This window comes from Balaenoptera borealis, assembly GCF_965194805.1.
Source record: "Balaenoptera borealis genome assembly, chromosome: 4".
NCBI classification, from domain to species: domain Eukaryota; kingdom Metazoa; phylum Chordata; class Mammalia; order Artiodactyla; family Balaenopteridae; genus Balaenoptera; species Balaenoptera borealis.
The window spans coordinates 148,899,510-148,924,328 of record NC_138861.1 but is presented as its reverse complement, the minus strand read 5'-3'; the positions used below and the strand labels follow the sequence as shown (position 1 = coordinate 148,924,328).

Sequence of the window (24,819 nt, the reverse complement as noted above, 5' to 3'; positions counted from 1 at the left end):
TGGTGATTATCTTAAAGCTATCTAATATTTCTTTTGACTTTGCTCTTGAAAATTTTTTTGAGGTATAATGACACAACATTGTGTTAGTTTCATGTGTACAACGTAATGACTGGATATTTGTGTATGTTGTAAAGTGATCACCACAATAAGTCTAGTTAACATCCATCATCACACATAGTTACAGAATTTTTTTCCTGTGATGAGCACTTTTCATATGTACTGTAGTAACTTTTGAATATGCGAGTATTATTAACTAGTTGCTGTGCTGTACGTTACATCCCCATGACTTGCTTATTTTACAACTGGAAGTTTGTACTCCCTTCACTCATTTTGTCCATCCTCTAACCCCCCCACCTCTGGCAACCACCAATATGTTCTCTGTATGAATGAGCTCGATTTTGTTTGTTTGTTTTAGATTCCACATATGAATGAGATCATACACTATTGGTCCTTCTCTGTCTGATGTAATCTTCATTTAGCATAATGCCCTCAGGGTCCATCCCATCCATGTTGTCTATAATGGCAAGGTTTCGTTCTTTTTTATGGCTGAATTATACTTCATTGTGTTTGTAGATACAGATATATATGTATATACACATCTTTTTTATTCATCTATTGGTGGACACTTAGGTTGTTCCATAACTTTCTCGGCTATTGTAAATAATAACGCAGTGAACATGGGGATGCGTGTATCTTTTTGAGTCAGCATTTTTGTTTTCTTCAGATGAATACCCAGAAATGGGATTGCTGGATCATATGGTAGCTCTATTTTTAGTTTTTTGAGGACCTTCCATACTGTTTTCCATAGTGGTGGCACCCGTTTACATTCCTGCCAACGGTGCAGGAAGGCTCCCCTTTCTCCGCAGCCTCGCCAGCACTGGCTAGTTCTTGTCTTTTGATGATGAGCATTCTCACGGGTGTGAGATGGTAACTCTGCTCTTTTGGAAATAAGCTGTTACTAGTAACTGAGGTGAGATCGTTCGGGTTAATGCAGATTGCAAAAGTTCTTTGGAGTACATTTTTGTTGAACTTTTTATTGTTTTATATATAGTAGTGAGCATTGTATGTCGTAGGTACAATTTTATATATAACCTCGTGTATCTAATACTTAATGCCAGAAAAAATGCTTAAGCATATAGTTAAAGGAAATACAGTCTGTGTTTTTCAATCAAAATATGAGATTATAGTTGGGAAAATACTGAAAATGAAATACAGTACATTTCTAGAAATTCTGATATACTAGCTTTTCACTCTACGTGCAAAAATGTCTGTGCCTCAGGCCTCAGGTAAGGGTGTGGTGACCCTTCTTGCCTGTGGGAAGGTTGGTTTCCCATTCCTCACTTGATGGCCCTTACCGGTTGTCACCGCTTGTCAATCCGTGGAGTTTGTTCCCTGAGCCTGGGAGCCACAGGTGCAGGTGGCCTGCGTGCCCTGTTGGCAGTGGGGGACGTCGTTCTCTGTGGGCTTGGGGTCCACGTGGGGGACTCAGGGCTGAGATCAGGGCCTACCGGGGGCGGGCGCGATGCTGTCCGCGCGATGCTGTCCTCTGGAGACCTGCCCCGGCCCCTGTCCCCCGTCCCCTCTGGTGCTGCAGTGCCGCTCCTCCTCACAGGAGGTGGTGTCTTGATCCTGACTGAACAGAGGAGGTGGCCGCCTCCTGGCAGGAGGGCGTCGAGCTCGAGGACTCCTCGTGTCACCAGCTGGCTAGCCCTTTCAGCTTCTAGAACTCCACTTTTGAGGAAAGTTTGCTTTTTGTCTGATGCTCATTGAGATGTAGCTGGGACTTGAAGCGGGCGTTCTGTGGGCCCCCCTCCTGCACCTCCCGATCCACGGCACCATTTGTAGACCCCCGAGGACTTGAGGGAAAGGCTTCTCTTCTCTCTTCTCCCTTGAAAGTTACCAGGGAGGGAAGGGAAACGAGGCGCAAACTCTGAAGAGAGAGCGAGGAGCTGGGCTGGGACTGACCCTGCAGTTAGGAATCCTGTCCGGATTAGCGCATCCGCCGTCTCTGCTTAGGGGCACAGCCTCCTGGGTTGGAGTGGGTTCTCAGAAAAACCAAGAGGGTGTGACAGCTGGGAGGCCAGTCGAAGAAAGAATATCAGATAGGAGGAGGTGAGCTCGTGTGTCTTACATTGATGGAGTCCAGTGTGATGCTGGAAGATTGGTGGGGAGCAAGAGCTCTACTGGAAGGAGACGGTTGGAGAGTGAGCGTGGGCCCACACCTTTCAGCATGGGCGCACCTGGCCACGTGGGGCCGTCGAGCACTTGACGTGGGCTTTAAGTGCAAATATACCCCACATACTGAAGACCTAGCATGAAGAAAGAAAATAAAATATCTCACTTTATGTTGGTTACCTTCGATGTGATAATGTTGTGCGTATATTGAGTTAAATAAAATCTTACTAGAATTCACCTGTGTTTTTTGGGGGGCGTGTTTAATAGAGTTTTTTTTTTTTTTTTTTAGAGCAGTTTCAGGTTCACAGAAAAATTGAGCAGGAAGTACAGAGAGTTCCCATATATCCTCACACATGCACAGCCTCTCAGTGTCAGTGTCCCCACCGTGGTTTGTCACAGTCAGTGAACCTACACCGGCACGTCATCATCACCCAAAGTCCAGATTTTCCATGTGTCCGTCTTTATAGTATCACACAGAGTTGTTTCACTACCCTAAAAATCCTCTGTGTTCTGCCTGTGCACCCTCTCTCCCCTGCAATCCCTGCCGACCACTTATCTTTTCACAGTCTCCATAGTTTTGACTTTTCGAGACTGTCATATAGTTGGAATCATACAGTCTGTAGCCTTTTCATATGGCTTCTTTCACTTAGTGATATGCATTGAAGGTTCCTCCATGTCTTTTCATGGCTTGGTAGCTCATTTCTCTGTAGCGCTGAGTACTCTTCCATTATGTGGAGGTACCACAGTTTATGTATCCATTCACCTTCTGAAGGACACCTTGGTTGCTTCCAAGTTCTGGTAACTATGAGTAAAACTGTTATAAACATCTGTGTGTAGGTGTTTTTTTGTTTGTTTGTTTTGTTTTTTTAATAATCACACAGCTGAGCACTAGTGATTTGGTCTCCATGGGAACAGAAGGTACTATCACACCACTGTTCTTTTTTTTTTTTAATTAATTAATTTATTTATTTTTGGCTGTGTTGGGTCTTCGTTTCTGTGCGAGGGCTTTCTCTAGTTGCGGCGAGCGGGGGCCACTCTTCATCGCGGTGCGCGGGCCTCTCACCATCGCGGCCTCTCTTGTTGCGCGGAGCACAGGCTCCAGACGCGCAGGCTCAGTAGTTGTGGCCCACGGGCCCAGTTGCTCCGCGGCATGTGGGATCCTCCCAGACCAGGGCTCGAACCCGTGTCCCCTGCATTGGCAGGCAGATTCTCAACCACTGCGTCACCAGGGAAGCCCCCCATGTGTGTAGGTTTTTGTGTGGATGCAGGTTTTCATTTCATTTGGGTAAATTCTGAGGAGCACAATTGCAGGGTTGTATGGTGAGAGTATGTTCAATTTTGTGAGAAGCCACCAACCTGTCTTCCAGCGTGGCTGCAGCATTCTGCGTTCCCAGCGGCAGCGATGCAAGTGCCCGCTGCTCCGCATCCTCGCCAGCCAGCATCTGGTGGTGTCAGTGTCGTGGAGTCTGGCCGTTCTGACAGGTGTGGAGTGTTATCATCTTGTTGCTTTTACCGGTGTTGTTGTTTTTAACTTATTACACGGCTTATGTTTGTGACTTGCATTATATTTCTCTTAGACAGAGCTGGGGTGGAGAGCTCTGAAGGAGTTTCCCTGAAAAGGAAGGAAAAGATAGGCAGTTAGTAGCTGGAGGTGGAAGTGAGGTTCAGAGGAGGGCGTTTTGTTTATCCTAATGGAAACGATGCAGGAAAGAAGGAAAAATCGGTGATTTAAAAAGGAGAGGGGACGATTAGTGGGGCAGAGTCCTCAGGCAGCTGGCAGGGTCTGGGGCCTGATCAGGCTTCACCTAGGTGAGGGGGCACGTGTAGCGTAGGCATGCCTGAGGGCACCGGTGCAGGCAGACGGCTGGGAGCCTGTGGAGACATACTGCCAAGTGGGTTTTCCAGAAAGGTTGTTGCACCTTCATGCCACCGTCAGCTGTATGGAGTATACCCATCTTCCTTCAGTCTCTCTAGCACAAAGAGTCCTTGTAATCTTCAGTAAATGTTTTCAGAGTTTCCCTTTGTTCCGAAACTGCAGGAGACCAAATGTTTTGGCAGGCGCCTACTCACCTGGCCAGGATCCCCTGTTGAAGCAGACACACCCAGTCTGTGTGGGGGCCCAGAGCCCAGTCCGCCTACTCTTGCTGCCCACGTGTGCGCCCTGCCCGTGGTTCATGTGTAAGTCTCTGCTCTGCCTTCCCCGAGCTGGATATCTGCATCTTTGCTCCCCATTCTCTCCAGCTCCTGCCCAAAGGCACCCCTCCCTGTTCCCTTAACACTCTTAATCCTCTGATGGCAGTTCCTGTGCCCCTCGCTCTAACTCATCTCCCAGCCTTGTGAATTTTTGGGACCATAACAGATTTTTGAATTTATTTATTTATTTGGCTGCTCTGGGTCTTAGTTGTGGCACTTGGGATCTTTGTTGTAGCATGTGGGATCTTTAGTTGCGGCATGTGGGATCTAGTTCCCTGATTAGGTATTGAACCCGGGCCCCCTGTGTTGGGAGTGCAGAATCTTAACCACTGTGCCACCAGGGAAGTCCCTGGACCATAACAATTTTAGTAACAACCCTGGAGGCTGACTCAGCATTATCAATTCTTTATTACGGGAGTAGAGGGTCCTGCAAAAAGCAGGCACCATCTGTGGGCATCAGTACTTAAAGTCCCTGGCCAGCCTCTGGTTTGGTTGTCCTTGAGCCAACTGCCTCCCTGTGGCCAAGTGAGTGGTGGTGATTGTGGTGGGGAGGGGTGGATGAAGGGGACCGGCCCTGGCCTCTCTGCTCATGTCAGCAGGGCCATGTTGATGACTTGGGGTTCACCACATGTGAGTGGCTACCCTTGGAATTACTCCAGGTCACTCAGTTTTCAAACGTGGCTCACCCATTTAGGGACTGACCAAAAGCCTTCCCCAGTCTCTGTTCTATTAATGTGTTTTTTTTCCCCTCCCTTCTGATGTATTGTTGTAAAGACTGTTAACATCCTATACAAAATGACTGGCTGCTGTGATTTTCAGGTACCTTCAGATTTATAAGGGGATGCAGACTGCAGTCTGAGAAGTTAGTAGTACTCTGATAATCAGTTTTTCATTTGACTGTAGTAGATTAGTTGTATTTTAAAGATTGGTGAAGAGAAATGTAAGAAATACATATTTCCAGAGCTGTAAGTCTTTTAACTGTCTGATTTGCTGCTATTAATAAATTCAAGTTATGTTTCTCTTTTGCCGTGTGGAACTTGAATGCAGAGACCTGAAGTATTTTGTAAATATTTGAATGGGTGAATTGCTGAGCCGTCAGATGAAGGAGCAGTGAGTGATACTAAACTTGTCCTGGCATCCTGAGGCTTGCTTAGACATTTATTTTCTTCCAGATAAGTAGCATCAAAACATAACAGTAGGGACTTCCCTGGTGGTCCAGTGGTTAAAACTCTGTGCTTCTAATGTAGGGGATGCAGGTCAGGGAACTAAGATCCCACATGCCCCGCAGCCAAAAAATAAAATAAAAATGATCCAGTCTTTAAAAAAAAAAAAATAATAACAGTAATTACATTGTTCACTAGACTTAAACATAACTACATTTGTAAAGGAAAGCCATGTTAATAACAGTTATTTGCATAAAATCATTTTCTATAAGCATGGTTACAGAACCACCCTATTTACTTCTGTAGACCCCCTGGTGGTTAATAGCTGGGCCAGTTCAGGAAGTTAACTTGCAGCAGTAAGAAAAAATGGTTGCAGTTTTCTCTAGGCTTTCTGTATTTTTTTTTTTTAACATAAAAACTGAAATGAAAAATCCTAAAGAAAACTCATTTTCACATTAACTATAAGAAGGATACTATAATAATATAATAATATGGAATCAATAATTAATGTTTATTGAATTTTATTGAATTTAAAGGGAACAACTTTGAAATCTATAAATTGCTAAATATTTACTCTGTAAGATTGCATAAATTATAAATTACAAAGCATTAAATACTTAAGGTAATTTTGCACCTAACTCATGGTATGATTCTGTTAACAGTTTTTTTGTAACCAGTTAGAAGGGAACTTAAGTATTAAGGTTAGTAATTATTTCCCAAGCAGTGCCACTTGCTCAAGGCATTTGCATGTGCTTCGGGAAAGCTGAGTTCAGGAAAGCAACAGAAAGGATTGACCACACATGGAGTCATCCCTGGACTTCAGCACAGGCAGCTAATAAAAGATTGTGTGTGAAATAAGGAAAGAAAAATTGTAGTTGAAATAGGGAAGACAAAATGTGAATTACTGACTTGGAGTAGTTTCAGTTCCTTCAGTGAGTATTTATTAGATGCCTTCTGTATTCTGGGTGCTTTATGGGACTTAGTGTCTAATGAGAAGATGGACATGTGAAAGTATGAGAAAACCTGTGTAAGTATAGAGGTTTAGAGGAGTTGGAGTGATTAGCTATGTGGTGGCTTGTACTGGCTGAGGAGGGAGCATGTTGGAGGAGACTGGGATTCATAGAAAAAGAAGGATACCACAGTGGGGTTCGAAAGGTTGCCTAACAGTTGCCTGGTTAAAGGAGGGGGGATTGGTGTTTTGGGGTGGGAAATGGCATGTACTAAAGCCCCATAGTTGAATGGGGCAGGAGTGTATTGGGTTGGCCAAAAAATGCCTTTGGTTTTTAAGTAAAAACAAGAGACACATTTTTTATTTTCACCAAGAACTTTTTTGAACAACATATTCACCCTTTTGTTCCACTACCTTCTGCCATTTTTCAGGCAACTTCATAATTCCATCTTCCCAAAACTTTTTATCATTTTGAGCAAAGAACTGTTCCAGGTACCTTTTACAGTCTTCCAGGGAATTGAAATTTTTTCCATTAAGAGAATTTTGTAGAGACCAAAATAAATGGAAATCTGAAGGTGCAGTGTCTGGTGAATAAGGCGGATGAATCAGAACTTCCCAGCCAAGCTGTAACAGTTTTTGCCTGGTCATCAAAGGAACATACGGTCTTGCGTTACCCTGATGGAAGATTATGCGTTTTCTGTTGACTAATTCTGGATGCTTTTCATCGAGTGCTGTTCTCAGTTGGTCTAAGTGGGAGCAGTACTCCTTGGAATTAATCGTTTGGTTTTCCGGAAGGAGCTCATAATAGAGGACTCCCTTGCAATCCCACCATATACACAACATCACCGTCTTTGGATGAAGACCGGCCTTTGTTGTGGTTGGTGGTGATTCATTTCGCTTGCCCCACGATCTCTTCCGTTCCACATTATTGTACAGTATCCACTTTTCATCGCCTGTCACAATTTGTTTTAAAAATGGAACATTTTCATTATGTTTAAGTAGAGAATCGCATGTGGAAATACTGTCAAGAAGGGTTTTTTTGCTTAACTTATGTGGAACCCAAACATCAAAGTGATGAACGTAACCAAGCTGGTGCAGATGATTTTCAGTGCTTGATTTGGATATTTTGAGTATGTCGGCTGTCACCCACATGGTATAATGTCGATTGTTCTCAATTAATGTTTCGATTTGATCTCTATCAACTTCAATTGGTCTACCTGACGGTGGAGCATCGTCCAGCGAGAAATCTCCAGAACGAAACTTCACAAACCACTTTTGACACGTTTGATCAGTCACAGCACCTTCTCCATACACCGCACAAATGTTTTTTTGCGTTTCAGTTGGCGTTTATACCTTTCTTGAAATAATAAAGCATAATATGCCAAAAATGTTGCCTTTTTCTTTCATCTTCAGTATTAAAATAGCTACACAAAAATTCACCAGTTTTGATAAGTCTTTTTTTAAAATGCATGCTGATATGACACTTGTCACATAGAGTCTAACAACGTTTCAAATGAAGTTAAAGACAACTAAGTGCTACTAGAGCCATCTTATGGAAAAACTGAAGGAACCTTTTGGCCCACCCAGTAGAATTGGAAGGAATTTCATCTGGGTAATGAGGCAGAGACTCAGTGATCATACTTGATCCTTTTCGGCGGTAGGAGCTGCTGGAGGGTTCAAAGCAGAGGAATGTTCTGGTCACATGTGCAGTGTGTAAGGTCACTCTGCAAGGGGCAAAGGATGTGTGGAAGGCAGACAGACCTGCAGGCTGGGGACCAGTCAGGAGGAGATAATCGTGTCGTGTTCTAGGCAGGAGATGATAATGCAATGAAAACAGACACATTTGTGTGTTGTGTACAGGAGAGTCCTGGCTTTAGCCCTCACTGGCTGTGTGATCTGAGATGTGCCATTATCACCTGTGAAGCTGTGGCTTTTTCGTGTCTTTAATGCCCTAAAATGACATGTTTTCTTTTTGTCTATAAGAAGTTTACCTGTAAGGTCTTTGAAGAGTAAGTCTGAGTTTTTCATGTTGAATTTGGAATTTCTTTTGGAAATTACTTTCAGAGCTAGAGTATAAGCTTAGTAAGAAAGTGAATATTTGTGATTTGGTACACACAAATGCTGGCCACAAATGATAGCTTTTACCTGAGAGTAGAAAATCAGTTTACTCAGAAAGGGTAAAATATTTTACATCGTAGGTGTAGGGACTCAGTTGTAGTGTATTTTCAAGTTTTTTCAGCAGTATGACCATTTTAGGAATATGTACATGCTCTTAGGGAAAAATTTCTTGGTTACCTTAGTCCCTTACTTTAATATATATACATTTTATATATTTGTATAAATATATTTTTTCTGTGTGTGTAGGATTTGGGGAAAGCGCTTGTTTGGTTATGTTCATTCTGGTACATTTTTTAAAATTGATATTTTGATCAGTGTAATTGGATTGGATTTATCCTCCTACCTTAACTAAATGAAGGACATAAACATCCCAGTTTTCCAACACTGGACAATAGACAGTGCAGGACTGTGATCCCTGAGTGAAGGTAAGCTAGGTGAGCCCTAGAACTGGCCAAACTTACTACCTGGAAAGAGTTTGCAGGCCATGGTTCGAGGAGGAAGGAGGAGTAGCCCAAACAGAGTTGAGGAGACCGAGTTGAGAATTTGGGGAGGCCAAAGTGAATCTGCAGGGCAGAATACCAGAGAAGAGAGAGAGCTGCAAAGAGAAAAATAGAGCTCTGGAGACACACGGGGTTCCCCTCAAATCTTCATGTGGGTACTGATGAGCACATGCATATGTGGAAACTCTGAGCACAGGAAAAGAACCCTGGAAGTGAGTAGTAGAACAATCCTTGGAGCTCATATAGGGCCCCAAATAGTGTTCCCAGCAGTCAGTGTGTGCTCCCAATGGTATTGCCTCAGTAGTGGGGAAGATTAAAGGTGCTCTGATTCTGCCTCCCAAAGCTTACAAGTGAGGCTTCAAAGAACCAGACTCTTCCCAAATAACCTAACCATGGCCCACAACAAAGCTCAGAAATATTTGAAGGAATAAAATAATACCTAGCACCTAACAGGGTAAAACTGTTATCTAGTCAAAAATTACCAGGCAAAGAAAGAAGCAAGCAAATACAGTCCACAATGAGGAGCAAAATCAATTAATAGAAACAGACTCAGAAATGACACATATGATAGAATTACTAGATAAGGACAGTTGTTATTGCTATATTGCTATTGAATGTTCTCCACATTCAAGAAGATAGAGGAAAGCATTGAGTGTGTTAAGAAGAAACATAGAGTATAAGAAAACCCAGATGAACATCTTGAGTTGCAAACTACAGTCTGTGATAAAAAATACATTATGTGAAGATTAGCAACAGATTAGACACTGTAGAAGAAAAGATTAGTGAATTTGAAGAGCTAGCAATAGAAACTACCCAAAAAGAACCATGAGGGAGGTGAAGATTGAAATTTTTTAAAAATTAAAAAGAACAGAGCATCAGTGAGTTGTGAAACAACTTCAAACAGCATACTATATGTATGTTGAAAGAAAGAAAGAGTGGGGATGAGGAATAAAAATTTATATATTTAAAGGAATAATGCTGAACAATGTTCAAGTTTGATGAAAACTCTAAGCCACAAATCCAAGAAGTTCAAAAAGACTCAAGCACAAGAAACATGAAGAAAACTGCACCCAGTCACATCATAATTTTATAATGCTGAAAATAGTGATTAAAAGAAAACTTCAACCATAAGACTAATAGCAGACTTCTCATGGGAAATAGTACAAGCCAGAGGATAGAAGGAGGACAGCTTTAGCATAGTAAAAGGAAGAAGAACATAACCTAGAATTCTAAACCAGCAAAAATGTTTCAAAAATGAAAATGAAAAAGAAAATGAGATCAAGACTTTTCATACATAAATAGCTGAAAGAATTCATGACCCAGGGGATCTTCATCACAGGAAATGTTAAAGGAAGTCCTCAGGCAGGAGAAAAATGACACCAGATGGAAATCTGAATCTTTACAAACAAATGAAGAGCACTAGAAATTGTAAATATACGGGTAAATTTTTTTTTAATTACTTTAAAATATAATCTTCTGTCTGGAGCAAAAATAACAATGAGTTATGGGGCTTTTAGGTAGAGGTAAAAGGTATGACAACAATAGCATAAAGAAGACCAGGAGATGGGAAACATAAGGTGGTTATACGTTTTGTGATAAAGTTTTATTTGATCGCTGATTGTGACAAGGTAAAATGTATACTGTACACACTAAAGCAGCCAATTCAAAAAGAAAAGAGGTATAGCTCACAAGCCAACAAAAGAGATAAAATAGGATCACAAAAAATTATTCAAATTTTTAAGGCTAAAAAAGAAGAAAAAGGAAACAAAAAAAGAATCAATAGGAAAATGGAGAATAAGATGGTAGATTTAAAAAACCCAATCATATCAGTAATTGTATTTAATGTAAATGGTCTAAATATCCCAGTTTTAAAAGATTGTGAGATTGGAACAAAAAGACACAACTGTATGCTTTCTGCAGGTAACTTGCTTTAAATATAAAGACTCAGGTAAGCTAAAAGTTAAGTCATAGATAGACTTCCCTGGCGGTCCAGTGGTTAAGACTCCGAGCTTCCATTGCAGGGGGCACGGGTTTGATCCCTGGTTTGGGAACTAAGATCCCGCATGCCCTGTGGTGCAGCCAAAAAAAAAAAAGGTTATAAAGATATGCATTGCTTGTGTGAAAAGAAAGCTGGAGTGGCTGTACTAGTGTCAGACAAATCAATACAGGAGCAAAGAATAAAGAATGTTACCGGGGTAAAAACAGTCACGTCATACTGATACAGGGGTCAGTTCATCAAGAGGACATAACAGTGCTGAACATTTTTGCCCCTAATAACGAAGCTGCACGATATATGGAGGAAAAACTGATAGAACTTCAAGGAAAAATAGACAAATCATAATTGTGTTTGGAGATTTTAATATCTCTCTCAATAATTGATAGAAAAGGTAAATAGAAAATCAGTGAAGTTATAGAAGATTTGAATGACACCCTTGGCCAACGTGACCAAACAGACATTTATAGTACACTGTACCCAACAACAGCAGCATACATACACATTCTTTTAAGTAAACATTGAACATTTACGAAAATAGACCATATTCTGGGCCATAAAAAAGTATTGATAAATTTGGTATAATTAAAATAGTACAAAATATCTACTCTGCAGTGGAATTATATTTTAAAAAATCAGTAACAAAGATATTTAGAAAACTACAAATATTTGGAAACTAAACCACACTTTAAACAACCCATGAGGCAAAGAAGAAATCAAGAGGGAAATTAGAAAGTATTTTGAACTGAATGAGAATGAGAACACAACACATCAGAACTTGTAAAATGCTGCCAAAGCAGTGCTTACTAGGGAAATTTACAGCATTAACCACCTTTTTATGCAAGAGAAAGGGCTTGATGACCTATGCTTCCACCTTAAGAAAATAGAAGATGAAGGAGCCACTTATACCCAAAGTAACTCAAAGGAATGAAATAATAACATAAAAGCAAAAGTCAACGAAAGAAAAATTTTTAATATGGAAAAATCCATGAAACCAAAAGCTGATTATTTTAAGAATAATAAAATTGATAAACCTTGAGCCAGGCCAAAAGTTTGAATAGATACTGCATAAGCCTGTGAAAAGATATTTAACATATTAGGGAAACCACATTGAGACAATACTATACACTCATTACAGTGGCCACAATTTAAAAACTTATTGATGAGGATGTAGGTTAACTGGAACTCTTTAACACTGCTTTTTGGGAGAAGTTTGGCAATTTCTTCTTCTTATTTTTTCTTTTGGCTGTGCCACGTGGCATGTGGGATCTCAGTTCCCCGACCAGGGATTGAACCCAGGCCCTTGGCAGTGAAAGCACGGAGTCCTAACCACTGCACCACCAGGAAAGTCCTGGCATTTTCTTAAAAGTTAGACAACCCAGTCATTCTATTCCTTGGTACTTATGCAAGAGAAACAGAAACGTGTTCACAGCAAGATTTATACATGAATGTTTATAGCCACTATTATTTGTAATAGCTGAAAACTGGAAATAACCTGAATGCTTCCAAACAGTAGAATGGGTAAGCAAAGTAAATAAATAAATAAAAATTAAGGGGGGAAAAAAAAGAATGGATGAGCAAGTTGTGGCTCGCCCACACAATGGACTACCACTCAGGACTAAAAAAGAACAGACTTGTGAATGGGATCATCTCCAGGTAATGATACTCAGTGAAAGAAGCCAGACAGAAGAGAATATGTTGTGTGACGTCATTTATAAACAATTCTAGAAGTTGCCCAGTAGTCTGCAGAGACAGAACTCAGTCCAGTGGTGGCCTCTGAAGGGTGGGGGGAAGAGGCAGCAGGGAGAAGGAGGGAGCCTAGGGCCTCCTGGAACCTTGGGGGTTAGGACGATGTCTATTATATTGGTTGTCGCCTGGTTTCACGCGTGTGTTCACGTCCCATACTTTAGATCTTTTCAGCTTATTGTTCCTCAGTTATACTTAGTGCAGCTGTAAAATGTTTTTACGAGAACCAGTGGGACTTATATTTGTCCCTCACGTTTAATCACGGGAGAGTGACCATGTGGCAAGCACTAGTATGCGGTTAGCTCGAGGTTTAGTCAGGCTTTGCTGCTGTGTGAGCGTGTCGCTTGCTTTGTCTGAAAGAGGTTCGCAGAGTGGAGCTTCACCTCCCTGAGAGGACTCGCTTCCTTCTTGAGCATAGTGGTCGAGCATCGAGAAGTTTGACCTCCGTCCAGGACACTGGCTGCACGCCCTCCGAGGATCATCCCGTCTGGCTCTGGCTTTACAGACCCCAAATTGCATGTCCAGCTGCACCCCTGCGGCGGCTCCTCCAGCGGGCGTCGTGCTCCACGTTGTCTGGGTGGCTGGCGCGCGCTTTGACCGCACAGCGGGCGTCGTGCTCCACGTTGTCTGGGTGGCTGGCGCGCGCTTTGACCGCACAGCGGGCGTCGTGCTCCACGTTGTCTGGGTGGCTGGCGCGCGCTTTGACCGCACAGCGGGCGTCGTGCTCCACGTTGTCTGGGTGGCTGGCGCGCGCTTTGGCCGCACAGCGGGCGTCGTGCTCCACGTTGTCTGGGTGGCTGGCGCGCGCTTTGGCCGCACAGCAGCCAAAGCCACCCCTTGCTCCTTCCACGCTGCAGCCTGTCCCCCGTTGCTGGCGGGCCCACTGCCCGGGCGGGGGAGCCCCCGAGTCTGACCGCTCTGCTCCGCCAGGGCCGCCTGCACCTGGAACTGCCTCACGTGTGGTCACCTCCTCAGAGTCCATTGTTCACACAACAGGTTTTCCCCGTAAGATGAAAACTGGGTCACGCCATCCCCTTCTGAGCAATCTTCAGCCCCCCGCAGGGCCCGAGCTTCAGCCTCCGGCCTTCATCCTGCCCCGGACAGGCCCGCGTTCGCAGCTGTTCTCCTGCACCAGCGCTCCTCTCCAGGATCTTCACACGGCTGTTTTCCGTTTGTTTTTTCTTAGCACTTGGGTCTCAGCTTAGCTTTGCTCTCATTGAAGCCATGCTCTCCCGCTGGTCCCACTCTGCACCCTTGGAGACTTCATTTCTTCATCCCGGTGGAGGAGCACTTACTGCCATGGGGCGTCAGCTGGTTCTGTCTGTGCTTGTCTGGTGTCCCTCTGGGACCAGCAGGACCCAGTCTTCTGACCTGTAAGGATGCGTGGCACGCAGTTGGTTTCAGATGCCTGTGGCTGCGGTCCTCCTCGCCTCGGAGCTCTTCCACACGCGCAGTCCACAGTCTGCGGGCTGTCTGGCCTCTCTTTCTCCCCCGACGTCGGGCTCCTCGGCCGTCCTGTGGGCTCTGCCTTCACAGCGGCTTCACCCCGGTCTCCTGGGCCCCTTCCTTTCTGCCATCGCATCTCTTCTCCATGCACATCCTGTCTCCCCGTTAGGACACGAGTGAGGCCAGGCCACACCTGGCTCCCTGCCCCCTTTCCCCTCCATCTCTGCCCCGGGGCCTCTGCGCTTGCTTTCAGGTGTCTGTGCGGCTTCCACCAGCCCCGCACTTCAGATGTCTCCTCGAGGAGGCCCTTGATGGCCACAGTGAATGAAGGGTATCGTCCCCGGCCCCAGGCACTTTTTCTTGCTCTTTCTCTCCTTCTCAGTTACCACTATCTAATGTTCTGTATTTTTTCCTTTGTCTTTGTGTTTGACAAGAATTACCTCCCTAACGGCAGGGATTTTTGTTTTATTCACCACTGTGTCTCCAGTGCCTGGGCCAGTGCCTTGGCACACGGTGGGCTTCCGGTAGACACTGGTGGATGGACGGATGGACAGACACATGGATGAGTGGATAATGAACTGGGTGCTTGCAAGACAGTTCTGGCTCTTAACATTATGATTTCTGCTCGGGGACCTTTCTAACCTTGGGGCCCATCATCTCCTGCTCTGGGTAAACAAGGCGGCCTAGAGAGGTTTGAAGGCTGTGGCTGTTCTGTCGGTGACAGGTTTCTTGGATTTGCTGGGACAGAGAAAGACAGCTACTTCCATGGGAGATAGTACTCAGTTCTCTCCCCTTGCACCCCAGACGTTCAGATGGCTGCTGAGCTGGGTTTGGTTAAATCCGGGGAACCCTGTGGATGTGACAGGTGTAAGCAGTTTTGATCACTGGTTTATGAAAGCAGGTAAGAATATACGTGCAAGTCTTTTGCGTCTTAGTGGTGCTGTCACTCATTCTTTTTTTAATTTTAATTTTATTTATTTTTGGCTGTGTTGGGTCTTCGTTGCTGTGCGCGGGCTCTCTCTAGTTGCAGTAAGCGGGGGCCACTCCTCATTGCGGTGCGTGGGCTTCTCATTGCAGTGGCTTCTCTTGTTGCAGAGCACGGGCTCCAGGCGCGCAGGCCTCAGTAGTTGCAGCACACGGGCTCAGTAGTTGCGGCACGTGGGCTCTAGGGCATGCGGGCTTCAGTAGTTGTGGCTTGCGGGCTATAGAGCTCAGGCTCAGTAGTTGTGGCATGCACAGGCTCAGTTGCTCCGTGGCATGTGGGATCTTCCTGGACCAGGGATCGAACCCGTGTCCCCTGCATTGGCAGGCGGATTCCTAAGCACTGCGCCACCAGGGAAGTCCCGTTATTCATTCTTTTAATCACTCATTTGTTCATTTATCCATTCAGCCGCCTTGTTTAAGCACCTGATACCTGGTCATTCCAGGCTTTGATAATGGAGCCTGGGGCCCATTTGAGAGCACTTTGTCAGCTGTGGCACCAGTCGTGTACATGCTTATACGTAGTCCAGGTAACAAGCACAGCCAGTGGCCTGTGCGAGCCTGGGTACAGGAAGACAGGGGGAGAGCCATGGGCTTAGGGAAGAGCTGGGCTGCTGGCTGGGCAGGGCTGGGGGAGCATCTGGGCAACATTCCAGCCAGAATAGGCTTGGCATGGGTCCTGGTGCACCTTCCCCCCTGATGGGCTCACGGTAGGGGCCCTCCAGATGGCAGAGAGGCCTGGGGGTCCTGACAGCTCCATCCCATGTGTGCTCTGGCTTCCCTGCTCGCCTGTTGCCCAGGTGTCCCTCCCTCGAACCTATCTTCAGGATTTTCAGGATGATTTCTCTACGGTGCAGGTGACCCTTCTTGGGCTCATGTTTTGAAAACCCAATTTTTTTTCTGTTCCAGACTCCTTTTAATTTTGGCATGAATCATAGAACACCACCCTACCCCGCTGGGGATTACTGTCTTCTGTGCAGAAGCGAGCGGAAAGACTCTTCGTTCTTAGAGAGTGGAGTAAAGACTGCAAGCAAGCTGGCCCTGTCCATGGCGCCCAAGGGCAACAGCGTGCTGCACCTGCCTCTGTGGGTGTGCCCGGACTGCCGGCGCACCGTGGAGAAGGAGGAGCGGCACAGCAGCCTCGACCAGCCGGCGGTGAGTGCCCGGCTCAGAGGAGCTAACTGGGCAGTGAGATGACTCATCTGGGTCTGCTTTCTGGAAGGAGCTCCCTCCTGCGCCATCTCCTCGTCCCTGGCTCCAACGGCTGGGGTCCCCGCCACCTTTCCTGGTGACACCTGTAGTCAGTAGGAAGGGCCCTGCCCTCCTCGGTCAGACAGCTCCGTCAGCAAGCTTGGGGGGCCCGAAGGGTGGGTTTTGGCTTTTTAAGTCTGGTCTCAGGATGTCTTTGGCAGTGTAGTTTGGTGAAAAGCTAGAGGCGTTCGTGTGCTTATTAGTTCTAGACAATTCCATGTGCTGGTAACTCACCTGAAATTCTTTCCCAGATGCAATTCTCAAGTCGGACTCCCCCCACCCACCCTGCCCCCCCCCTTTTCCCCTTGATTTCATGCCTCAGCTAAATGAGACCTTCTTGAGAACATCAGGATCTTTAGCCCAGACAGTGTCTTCATGGGCCCTGGTTCCGAAAGGGCTTTCAAACCTGCTCTTCGGGTTCTGGACGAGTTGGCTTTTGCAGCCATTTGTGGCCCCACATTCTAGGGCTCTTCTGTTCCTTTGATTTCTGCTTGATGATTGTTTTCTGAGCTGTCGTCTTTGTGCTAATGCCACTCTGCACGTGGCCGAGGCCGGCAGCGCCCAGCCGCACGTTGCGTTTCCCGGCCCGGGACTGCTCTCCGCGTTGGGCCCCCGCAGTCTGCCGCTCCTTCGCCTGAGCCTCCGCGCTGCCCGCCCCGGAGCCAGCGCTTCTGTTTCGGGGTCTCCTTGAAGGCAGCACCCCGGCTCACGTGCCAGTGTCTATAGCAGTGCTTCAGTAGCTAAAACTCAAAACCTGTTGTTTATCAAAAGGGAAATTTACGTCTCACTCAGCCTCTTCCCACACACCCCTTTTCCTGCTCCGTTCTCCTCCTTAGCACTTCTTTCTAACATATTGTGTATGTTACTTATTCATTTTGTTTGTCTTTTTCCTTCATTGGACTATACACTCCAAGAGGGCAGCTCTTTTTGTGTATTTTCTTACCAAGAACAGTGCTAGCCTGGCCTATTTTAGGTACCCAGAATATTTGAATTGATGAATAAATAAACGAATGAACAAAGAAATGGATAAATCTGGAATTAGGGATTAAAAAGATGGCATAGTCGATTTTCAGTTTTTTCACCCTCAGATCTTTGTGCTTTTATCATTTAATTTTACTTTTGTTTTCTTTCTGTGTCCACTTGAAGTATTTGGTCATTTTTTCCATTTTTTAATGGGAGGCTGTTCAGCCTGTGTTCCCTGCTCACTTCCAGTCAGCACCCTGAAATCTTCCCCCGGCTCACGCATTTTCTCGGCCTCCTAAATTTTACTGTCTTTTCTTCCTGTCTCCAGTCCTGCTCTTGTGTTCTGGCCTGACTGTGCTTTTGGGAGAAGGGTTGCTGTCGCTCATCCTGGTTTTGGAGGCAAGTGAAAATGCCTGTCATTTCCCATAACTAGTCTTGCCACGAGGGGAGTCTCATCTCCTGACTCCCAGTTTGTCCTGGGTAATGGATCGACACACGAGGCTTTCTCTCCTCATCAAAAAAGTGGCCCCAGGGACCACAGAGGTATAATGTTGACCTATGTGTGTAGACTTAAACCTTCTGTTGCTTTTGTACAGTTGGCCTCTTTGCTCAAGCTGGTTAAAATTGCTGAACTTTTAAAAATAATGAGATGTAATTTACATCTAGTAAAATTCACTCATTTTAAAGTGTATATAGTTCACTGAATTTTGACAGATTTATACAGTTGTGTAAACACCACTACCACGGTTAAGATACAGAACCCCCAAGTGTTCCCTTGTTCACCTTGGTAGGCAACCCTTCCCCTCCTCCCAGCCCCTCGTAATAACCACGGACGTGATTTTTGTCCCCTCGGATTTGCTTTTTCTGGAGTGTCACATAGACTTCTTTAACTTGGTGTCGTGCTTTGAGAGTTGTGCATCAGCAGTTTGTTCCTTTTTATGGCTGAATAAATTGTAGAGATACACCACAGTTTGTTTACCTGTTCGCCGTTGATGGATGTTTCTGTTGTTTCCAGATTTGGACTGTTTTGCATCAAGCTGTTGTGAACGTTCTTGTACATGTCGTTCCGTGGACATGCTTTTTACATGTCACTGGAGTGATTTGCTCACGTTTGGTTGAGAGCTTTGCGTTTGTGCTTGTGAAGAGGGTCTGCTCACGGAGGCTCATTAAAGTCTTCTTGTCTTTTCTGTCTTTCAGGGCCTCGTAAAGTGAGTTGAGATGTGTTCCTGCCCCTCTTTTCTGGAAGAGTCTGTGTAGTGTTGGTGTTGCTTCTCCTTCAGTGTGGCTGCCCCTTGCGCTTGCTGGGGGCGGTGCCAGGCAGCACGTGCAGAGGCAGGGCGCCTGGTCGGCCCGTCTGATGGGCCCTGGGGCTGCTGTGGCTCTGCACTTGGGGCCCCGCAGACTCGTCCCTCTGGCGGCTGCTGCCCCCTGTGCTTGTGCGGGCCGGGGGGTCTCTCTCCACACTCTGCCCGCGCTGTGTGCCGGCGGCGAGAGCCTCCTGCTGGGTGTTTCCTCGCTTCCCCTGTCCGGCCTGAACCTTGGGCAGTCCTGTGCCCGGGCTTCGGGGTGCGGCTTTCCTGGTGATCCTGCCCCTGCTGCGTGGCAGCCAAACCCTGCCTGCATCTGTAGGGGCCTCGGGGTGTGGCCTGTGCTTGTGTCCGTGTGGGTCCTGGGCCTGTCTCCTGGGGGGCTCGGTCCCCTCTTCTCGGTGGATCAGCCTGGGCCTCGGGTGGAGGCCGCCCACCACCCCAGCAGTGAAGGCTTCTGCTTGCTCCCAGAGAAGGGCCCGGCCCGGCAAGTCCTACTGGCCACACCCAGCCTTTAAGAACTTGTCACACGCTGAGCTGTGTCCTCCGACCCACTCACGGCTGCCCGCCTTCCTCGCCTTGTCCCCAGATGGCCCGTCACACTTGTCGAGTTCAGCTGATCCTTTGTGCTCTCCGGTGGGCCCAGAGTTACGAGTTTGTGTGTCGTCCCGCTGTCTCTGATCATCAGGGTAAGGGCTCTGAGCACGGACAGTGGACCTGGAGCTGAATTGCTCTCCTGCAGATACGCATTCTGTTACCGGAAGTCGTGGTGGGGCACTGCTGTTTCTCCCTGCTCTGTGCCTCCCAGCTCCACATTGTCCGTTTCTCCAGAGACCTCTTCTTCTGTGCCTAGACCTTGTCCTGCCCCTACACCTAAGAGGACTTCGGTTCACACATCCGACTGGATCCTGTCTTTCTAGGTCACTTGCCTGAGTGTCCTCCGTTGCCATAGTTCTTGGACCTCCTCTGTCCCTTTCCCACCGTCAGGTCCCTCTGACCTCACTGTCATTTCTCTCTTGGAAAGCCGCCTAACTTGTTTGCCTGGGGCCTGGTTCAGTGCTGCCCCTGTCTGGCAGAACGTGACTGGAGAAAAGCACCGCTGGGGTACTGCTTCCCGACTGCGAGGTGCCAGGTCGTGGAAGGGCGTCCAGCGTGTCGCCCTGGCTTTGTCACTGCACCCCCAGATGCAGAGATGGAGCACCCCCTTCCTTCTCCTCTCTTCCCAAACACCCCCCACCCACTTTGCCCTGCTTGGCTGGTCTCCCACCCCTGTGGCCGAGGGAAGTCGCCTCCCAGGTGCCCACCCCTCTCCGTCCTCTCCAGGGCCTGTTGCTTTTGCTGTTCTTTCCCTCTTTGCTCCTGTCCGGCTCATGCCCAGCAGAGTGCAGATGCTCTAGAGTCGTCTGCCTCTGGCCTCGCCCGCCTCCTGCTGTCACTGTCTCCTCCTGCTCCCTGCACGGACAGGCATGTCTCTGGGTGACTTAAACTTTTGGTTCAGTTTCTTTACGTGATAAGCGGTTTTCCATTTCTATTCGAGTTAGTCGTGGTAAATTATAGTCTTAGAAATTGTCACTTTTTGGTATGAAGTTGGGTGTGGGTGGTCTGTTTTCAATTCCTACCATACCTGTAGATAACAGCTCTTTTTATTCCTCATATTTGTGCTTTTTTTTTCTCTTTTTTTAACCAGTCTTTCTAGAAGTGTGTTGATTTTGTCTTTTCAAAGAACTTTTTTTTAATTTTTAAAATCTCTCTTTCACTTTGTCTATTTCATTAATTACTTGTGTGTGTGTGTGTGTGTGTGTGTGTGTGTGTGTGTGTGTGCACGCGGCAGTATTTGATTGGTTAACGCTGTGCTGCCTCTGATAGAAGTTCCGGGGCACAGAGTCCATCCCTCTACCTTGTCTCCTCACCATCCTCTCTGTCTTCCCAGAGGCTCGCTTGTGGGCAGATTCTTGTTTATCCCTCCACAGATGTTCTGTTCTGTTCTGTTCCGTGTGCTGAAAGGTAGTGATGGCAAGCACCACAGGGTCCCGAATTACAGACAGACGCTGTCAGTAAGTTGAGACATGTGGTTCTCCCAGTTTCTTGTTCTTGGGAGCAGGGTACAGATGCCGTGACAAGGTGGGGTGCGTGTCAGTGTGGGGGGCTCTCCATCTTCTAGGCCTCTTCTCAGGGCTGCTGACAAGTGTCTGGGGAGCCTTGAGCTTGGTGCCAGCTGCTTTGGGAGCTGCATTCCTGTGCTTGTCTCACCCCAGAGACCTGGCGGGAACCTGGCCTTGCTCAGCCCGCCTACTGGGGGGAGGATGGGAGACAGCCCAGAGCCACTCACCGATTGCCAGGCGACCTTCACCACGCAGCCCTGCTGAGGCCACCACAAGTCTCCTTTCTTCTTCTTTCTCTGTGGCCACTCTTCTGTCTCTCTACATGCAGTTCTTCTCATCAGTTTTTCTTCCTCTGCCCTGATGTGTGCTGGAAACCTCTAATTACTGCGCTAGATTTTGAATTGCTAGTTGTATTGGCTCAATTTTAAGTGTTATCCAATTTTGATTATTTCTGTTTTTAACCGTAAATTGTTTAGAAGTATCTGTAAATATCCAAACATATATCTCTCAGATCACCTTTAATCATATTGACTTTTAATTTAATGCTGTTACAGTTGGAGATCATGGCATGTATTACAATGACTCCTTATCAGTCAGTTATACTAATATGTGGTTAGATTTTTCTAAAAGTTCCATATGTGCTTGAAAGTGTTTTCTCAGCGTTTAGATAGAGGACTCTGTGTACTCCCATTAGATCAACCCCTCGTTAATTGTGTTCTTAGATCCTTTTGTGTTCTTAACTAATTTTGTTGTGCTTAATCTGTTGATTTCTGAGTAAGGTCAGTTAACACCTCCCACTGTGCGTGTGTATTTGTCCTTTTTTCTTGTAAGTGTTTCCATTTTTGCTCTCTAGGTTTTAAGGCTGTGCTGGGTGAATACAGGTTGAATGATTAAATCTCAGTACATTGTTCCTTTGGTTGTGGTGGCCCCTCCTCAGGGCTTTTTGTTTACTGTTTGTGCAGGTAGATGAGCTCTCTCCCTCCCTTCCTTCCTCTCCTTTTGTAGCCTCTTGTTCTCATTTGCCCTGTGTTGCATCTTGTAAGTGTCCTTGTGCAGTCAGCATAGAAGTATACTCAATTTGGTCTCCTTTGAGAAGCTACTTTTTTTTTAATTGAGGTAAAGTTGATACACAGTAAGTTTCAGGTGTACAACATAGTGACTCACAATTCCTAAAGTTTATACTCCGTTTATAGTTAGTATAAAATATTGGCTATATTCCCTGTGCTATACAATATATCCTTATATCCTTGTTGCTTATCTGTTTTATACATAGTAGTTTGTGTCTTTTAAATCCCTTCCCCTACCTTGCCCCTCCCCCTTCCCTCTCCTCACTGACAACTACTAGTTTGTTCTCTATATGTGAGTCTGTGTCTCTGTTTTGTTATATTCAGTAGTTTTATTTTTCAGTTCCACGTGTAAGTGACAGCATGCAGTATTTGTCTTTCTCTGACTTATTTCACTCAGCATAATGCCCTCCAAGTCCATCCGTGTTGTTGCAAATGCAAAATTTCTTTTTTTTAAATGGCTGAGTAGTATTCCATTATATACATGTATATCTATATACCGTGTGCTCTTTATCCAGTATCTGTCGGTGGACACTTAGGTTGCTTCCTTGTCTTGGCTATTGTAAATAGTGCTACTATAAACATTGGGGTGCATGTGTCTTTTCAAATCAGTGTTTTCATTTTCTTCAGCTGTCTACCCAGGAGTGGAATTGCTGGATTGTATGGTAGTTCTATTTTTTGTTTTTTGAGGAACCTCCACATTGTTTCCCACAGAGACTGCACCAGTTTGCATTCCCACCAACAGTGCACAAGGATTCCCTTTTCTCCACATCCTCACCAGTGGTTGTTATTTGTGGCCTTTTTGAGAATAGCCATTCTTACAGGTGTGACGTGATATCTCATTGTGGTTTTGATTTGCATTTGAGAAGCTACTTCCTCTTCTTCTTTTTTTAAATTTAAATTATTTATTTATTTATTTGGCTGCGCTGCATCTTCGTTGCCACGTGTGGTGTCTAGTTGCGGCACGCGAGAAGCTACTTCTTAATGGTGAAATTAATCCTTGTCACGTCCTGTGATTGCTGATCTGTTTGGTTTTATCTCTGCTACAGTGCAGGTCACAAGTCAAGCACTGCCCTTCACCTAGATCCCCTCTTTGTCCCTCACCCCACCCCCCACCTCTCCACAGAGTTTGCAGTCTTTCCAGCTCCTCTTTCTTAGTTACAGCACCCACAGCTCCATCCCTAAACGGTGTTGTCCTGTTTTTCTGGTGTTCTGAAGTTTATATAGGTATCATGCAGTATGCATTATTTTGTGTCTGATTTATTTTGTTCAGCATTATGTTTGAGATTCATAAATGTTGTAGTATTTTCATTTTCATTACTATATACTATTCACCTTTGTGAACTTATACTACATTTTGGTTGTTTTCCAAATTTTGCTATTACGAATGATGCTCTTGGAGCACACGTTCACACATTCTGTTGTATATATGTGTAGGAAAGGAATTGCTGAGTCATGGGGTTAAGATTAATAGCATATTTTTAAATGAAAACTATTTTCCAAAACAAAAATAGTAAGTAGAATAGCACTATTTTGCATATCTTCTTAATGTTTGGTTAATAGAAGACAGCTGGATTCTCATACCTACTTCTGTGTCCTACTTCTGTGTGATAGGTTGTTTTGATTGAAGTTATATGAAGAACATATTTTAATAGCTTTTTCAGATAACTGAGGATATTCTTTGATACCACACCAAACCATGACAGATAATAGTTTCCTAATGGTTAGCTGTAATGTAGAATCTGAAATGATATCAAAGAATTTTTCCTACACTGTTAAATTGAAATCCATTGTCTATCTTGCACTCTCAATGAACCTCTTACCCACACATGATTTTGCAACACCACACGTTGGTCATTTGTAAAATAGCAGTTCACTGAGTAAGGGAGGTCTTTGAGATAGTGACACCTTTCATTATTCAGGTTGTTTTTTTTTTTAAAGTCACATTTGTCACTGTCACCACCGATCTCATCAGAGAGGTCTCTAAATGTGGATAAGCGTTCAAGTCCACAGTGATGGATACAAGTTTTCCAAACTTCCAATTTTTGCTTGAAAGCTCAGATTTTATGATTGGCCACAAGTAGCATCAGCTGTTTTCCTTGAAGGGACAGGCTTATTTCACTCATTTTTGAGAAGATGTCCGACAGTGTCCAAGTCTGAATAAGCATGGATTGGTCTGTCAGGCATTCTTTCAAGTAAAATTGGTGTTTCATGGACAGGGTGCCTCATTCAGCTCGCAGCACGCAGTGCTTTCCTCTGGAACGTTGCAGAAATGCTTTATGCAGACTTCCCGTTTCATCACGTTGAATATTCAACAGCCATGTGCTTAAAGGTTGAGATTTAATACAATTAATGATTTTGCAACATCTAGGACACTCTTAAGTGGCACTGGCCTTTTTTTAACTGAGCACATGGTGGTGAAGAACACAGTGGCTACTAAGTCTACTTTGCTGTGTATATTGTCGTAATTACTGTAGCTCTGTAACAAATGTATTCAGAGAGAAAGCCCTCTTACCTTGTACTCATCAAAAATGTCTTGGTTATTCTTGGTTCCTTACATTTCTGTATAAATGATAATTATCTTATCAATTTCACCCCCCCCCCCAAAAAAAAAAAACCCTGTTGAGATTTGACTAGGATTGCACTGACTATAAGTCAGTAGGAGAAGAATTAACTTCTTTCTAATATTGAGTTTTCTAATCCCATAAGTATGGGGTCTTTCTCCATTTATAAGTGTTTCATATTTTTCTGTATTATGCCATTACACCTTTTATTTATTTGTTTATTTGGCTACACCAGGTCTTAGTTGCCACCTGCAGGATCTTCTTTGCAGCATGTGGGATCTAGTTCCCTGACCAGGGATCGAAC

General features: G+C 45.2%; 1 protein-coding gene across 3 annotated transcripts in view; it reads left to right on the top strand.

Moving 5' to 3' along the window:
• Positions 1 to 24,819, top strand: part of FAM193A (family with sequence similarity 193 member A) — a 173,593-nt gene that overhangs the window by 57,018 nt on the left and 91,756 nt on the right. For 2 of the 3 annotated variants that reach the window (XM_082390914.1, XM_082390913.1), the window contains exon 2: positions 16,174 to 16,419. The exons of the other annotated variant lie outside the window; for it this stretch is intronic. In XM_082390914.1, coding sequence (XP_082247040.1) covers positions 16,174 to 16,419 — 246 coding nt within the window. The remainder of the gene's footprint in view (positions 1 to 16,173; positions 16,420 to 24,819) is intronic. 3 annotated transcript variants of the gene reach the window in all.